At 33.6% G+C, this 4703-nt stretch overlaps 1 protein-coding gene across 1 annotated transcript; it reads right to left on the reverse strand.

Annotated features, from left to right (window-relative positions):
- Nucleotides 1-1123: 1123 nt before the first annotated feature.
- On the reverse strand, nt 1124-3510 carry LOC143624263 (DCD domain-containing protein NRP-B-like). Its single transcript, XM_077094977.1, has 4 exons — nt 2679-3510; nt 2114-2214; nt 1800-1994; nt 1124-1311 (listed from the first exon to the last, which is right to left on the reverse strand). Exons 1-4 carry the CDS (start codon nt 3322-3324, stop codon nt 1270-1272), a joined length of 984 nt encoding a protein of 327 aa, XP_076951092.1. The 5' UTR covers nt 3325-3510; the 3' UTR covers nt 1124-1269.
- Nucleotides 3511-4703: the final 1193 nt, after the last annotated feature.

Here is a 4703-nt window from a genome sequence, read left to right on the forward strand (position 1 = left end):
TTTATTTCAAAATAATATTTCAACTAAGGAACACATCTGCTTAGACATACACCATCAAGTTTGAGACGTGATTGAAAGTCCTATACGCGATTACAGCTCACATATCACATTCTTCGTGTGATACTATTGTATTATTATCGGATTAGAAAGTTGATACGCAAGTATTCAGGTAGTTATGTTACTATAGTATTAGCTGCTACTTGTTGTGTGAAAGTAGAGAAGTTGACAGATACCATAATTGATTTGAGATTTTAGGCAGGTGGCTTGTAAATAAAATTCAATGGTCCACCACAAGAAAGGAAAACAGTCACATCACAACTAAATTACAAAAAACAATAACAGGATAATGATTTGGTGGATGTTGTGTCAAAACACCATGAGAAAGACTTGTTCAAAGTGTCACACCACCTCAACCACTTTGTCCATATTCAATATATCATGGTGGACGAACCATTCAACTGCTCATATTTATCTACTATTATTTTACAAATTCAACCTAAACCTAATATTATTGACATCAAAAGAAGCTTCTGTTTGAAGATATATTATTAGGGGCACCAATTAACACGGTACGAGTTTTTTATTTAGTCAGAACGATCACAAAAAATTATCTTATTAAAAACGCTAGAAAAAACTATACAAAAACGCTAGCAAAAAAACTATATGTACCGATACAACCATCAAAAGCACCACACAACCTTCAAAATATCAGACCCCTTATTTTAAACACAAATTTTTAAATTTTTGAACGACCAACAAAATTGTATTTTAAAAAATACACACCGATACAACCACTAAAAACACCTCACAACTAGCTATTCGTCTAAACAGGAAAATTTAAACAAAAGCCGTTAATTCGTTTTAAGTTCAAATTAAAAAAAAAGTTTCTCACAATAGACACCTACTTTTATAGATAAAACACAAGCAATAAGACACCATAATTTAACTAGAACAAAGCTTAACATCACATAAATAAAAGTTTGTAGTATAGTTTATTTATTCATTCATACTGAGTTTGTATTTTCGTACCGAGCCAAAGAACCAAAAGGGACCATCAACTTCATGGTTACACATCCCGTATCCAAACATTTACTAACTTTCTATGGTACGTATCTCTTTCAGCTCGATAAAAACATATACTAAATACGTATATATGATTAAACACATCTCCATTCGCCAAAACGCCTTTTAACTTCGTAGCACATATCGATTATATATTAATCCTTCTTCCTTACAAGCATCATGCTTGCTTTCATCCGCTTATGCATTTCAGTTCTTGTTCTCTTCACATATGTCCAGGAGTGAGAGCGCCTGCAACAAAGACAGCAGTTCAATTTAGTTTACAGGAAATTTGAATGTCTAAGGGTGTATACGAGCCGAACCCACGTTGTCTTAAACTAAGCACGAGACAGGGCTTGGCACTTTTATATTTATCCCGATGTAGCTCGGTTTGTGTTATATATATATTTTCATAAATATATAGTTATTTTAATATATTTGTAAATATAAACTCTTTTCATGTATAGGAAAATATATATTATTTTAGATATTCTCACAATTTACATAATATGATATTAATTATATAAACAAAAAGTTAATTTATTTATATATAAAAATGTGTGAGTCGTCTAGACGCACTCAAGCCCGCTATAGATCAAGTTCGTTTAAACTCGGTTCAAATTTAGCTTTTAACACGTCAGTCGCGACGAATAACTGACAAGCGCTTCAACTTGTTTAGTGCACATACTAGTAATGATATCTAATTATCTATAGACCGAAAGGTTAAAAATGTAATTTACCTCGGGGATGTTGAGTTCAAGGCGGAACTTAGGGCCATCATAGTGGTGAAGAATTGGCCTAAACGAGTCTTCTTCTAATGGCTCAGCTAGTTTCCTAGTCATGACTCGCACCTGAGCAGGAAACCGTGATTCACCAGGGTTCTTCTTGTCTTCCCAAGCAGACGGGTCGATGTTTGTTCCACCGAAACTTGCAGCCTAAATCATCAAAACCAGAATTAATCTTAGCATTCCTTTCTTTCAAAACTTCCAAAGCAAAAGTTAAAGAACCCATAACCAGAAAATTCATATACTTGTGAATGGATGAAAATAAATACCTCAAAAACACCATGAAGTTGGTGAGTAGAGTAGTTGTAAAGGAACAAAGGCAGACCAGGTGTGATTTGCCTAACTGAGTCCCGGTAGCGTGGGGGTAAACCTGGAATTCAGTTTAACAACAAAATTAACAGAATTATAATTGAATCTTTACATATTCATTTGTAAAAGTCTATTATCTAAAGTAATCTAGCATGGTAATAAACTAGTTTAAAGGCACTAGCAACTGCAATCAAACCAATATATGTTAAAATCTTTCAAACCATACATAAAAAAACCATCAATTTTGAAACCATACATCAAAAAACTAAATCTTGATCTTGTAACATGAACTACTAAAAAACCCCCCAAATTTTTCAAACCCTAAATCTTGAAAAATAAAAAATCCACCCAAAAACTAAAACTTGATCATGTGGAACAACTTATAACTATAAAACCCCCCAATTTTCAAACCGTAATTTTTAAATTAAAAAATAAAAAAACCCATCCAGCAAAATAATCATATAACATGTCTACTATCAAAAAAGATGCAAAATTTAACAAAATATATAAAAAAATAAAACATACCAAAAAGCTGTCTTTTGAGATTCTCTTGCATGGTATCATTGTTGCAGACAAATATATAGCCACCAACAGTCTCATTCCTCGGCAAAGATTCCGACGGTGGCAGAGTCTTGAACCTCTTATCAACACTGTTATTATTATTCTTATTACCATCCTTCTCATTGTTATCCACACTGTTGTTGTTGTTCCTATTATTATTGTTCTTCTTGTTCTTCCCATGCTTACCCCCAAAACCATGATGCAGATCATCTCCACCATTCTTACCATATTTCCCATTATTATTATTATTATTATTATTATTTACACCAAAACTGATACTGGGTTTAGAATAAACCCCTTTATTAAACCCACCATTAATCCCAAAATCCCCAATCTGGGTCTGATTCTGGTTACCAGTGGGCCCCACTTTCCAATCAAAATTAAACCCATTAAAATCCGAGTTAACCGAACCGGAATTACCGGCGTTACCGGCGCCGGAGTTGATAAACTCTCCGCCGACCCGTATGTCAAAATTCCGGCGGTCTTTCTTGGAAGCGTAGGACGTGCTCCAGATGGAGTCGTTTAATGAAAGATTTGAAAGATTGTTGTTTTGGACACGAAGTTGGTCGCTGAACTGCCAAAAAGATGACTGATTGTTGGTATTATCCATGGTTCAAGATTGATGGTTTGGTGATATACCCAGATGGAAAAATTGAAACTTTATGGAGTAAAGAAAGAATTGAAGTGGTTTGTGAAGTGGGTTTTGGTTTGTTTATATTAAGGATGAAGAACGAAGAAGGTTCGAGGAAGTTAAGGTGAATTGAAAATGGATTGCGTGTGAAGTTGTCAAAGGAGGGTGTTTTGGGAATTAATTAATAAAGTGTTGAATTGGATTAATTTTAATTTTGTTGAGCTAATCCATGATGAGTTGGTGACGGCAAAAACGCGTTTAAGTGTTTGTGGTTATGTACAATTATGACCCCTAAAAAACTATGTGTAGACTTTTAAGTGTTAAGTATGCGTGTTCGCCGTTCGGTGACGAAAGGTATAAACCGAAGCAAGTTGGTTGGTTATGACTTATGAGGCTCAAAAGGTTTGGGCTACCGTATGGTTATAGTTTGACGGTTTTAAAGGTTTGGTCTGTTTTAAAACTTGGAACTGGTGGTTTAACCTTTATCATGTATAAACATACTTTTTTATTCTGATATGTAGTTTTTTATAAAATATGGATTCAAATCATCAAAGTCAAATCGTTAAATTGGGAAAAGAGGTAGGTCGAAGTTACGGTTTGGCCATGATTTTTAAAACTAGTTGAACTGAACCGTAAAAAAATAAATGGTTATTTCGAGAGGCAATAACTATGGAATTCCACTCCTAAACCAACTTTTATGATGAATACATAATTTTGAAGCAAGCATCCTCTATTGTTAAGCTATTGAAACATGAAGGTGTTAAGAGTTAACTTTTATGATGAATACAAAATGGCCCATCTAGAAGATCTCGTGTGAAATTTTAGTTCACACCAATTTTAGAAGAATATCGTATGAAATTTTTGGCAAAATTAACATTCGTTTTTTCACCAACACATGTATTGCTAGCACTTAACGTAGGCTATAGTGTTGCGTTATATAGTTAACTTAAGTCGCTAAATTAAAATGTTAATAAGGGCTAGATTAGCATAACCATTTATAAAGGCACAATTAAATTATTTGTTAAAACTTTATAGTTTCCATTTTTCAAGTAATAAAAGATGTCATATATTATGGAGAACCCTTGTGTTACAAAGAGAGTAAGACGACCCCCAAGTTATTTTAAAAGGAGTGTTTGGAAACCTCGTCATTTTGTGAAATATCACGAATGATTGTAGCTGCAACATAGTAGTTGTGCTCTTAACTTGTGATAAGTTGAGAATATTATACACCACCACTCGTATGATTGATGTTTCAAACTAACTATGAACATCAACTGATAGCATGATCTAAAGACTAGATCTGTTGGGATTGTTTAAACTACAAACACAAGTATTAAGTTGTCTTTTTGTGACTTTTT

This window comes from Bidens hawaiensis, unplaced genomic scaffold (assembly GCF_021521415.1).
Source record: "Bidens hawaiensis isolate Kalapana, Puna unplaced genomic scaffold, B.hawaiensis_p1.1 tig00000369_1, whole genome shotgun sequence".
In the NCBI taxonomy this organism is placed as follows: Eukaryota; Viridiplantae; Streptophyta; class Magnoliopsida; order Asterales; family Asteraceae; genus Bidens; species Bidens hawaiensis.

What these genes read in the sequence shown, in the direction of transcription:
- LOC143624263 (XM_077094977.1), bottom strand. Translation starts at nt 3,324, where the DNA reads ATGGATAATACCAACAATCAGTCATCTTTTTGGCAGTTCAGCGACCAA. An exon ending in TCTCAAAAGACAGCTTTTTG is followed by an intron (nt 2,215 to 2,678) that starts GTATGTTTTATT and finishes ACTGAATTCCAG; the next exon opens with GTTTACCCCCACGCTACCGG. An exon ending in AACTTCATGGTGTTTTTGAG is followed by an intron (nt 1,995 to 2,113) that starts GTATTTATTTTC and finishes TTGATGATTTAG; the next exon opens with GCTGCAAGTTTCGGTGGAAC.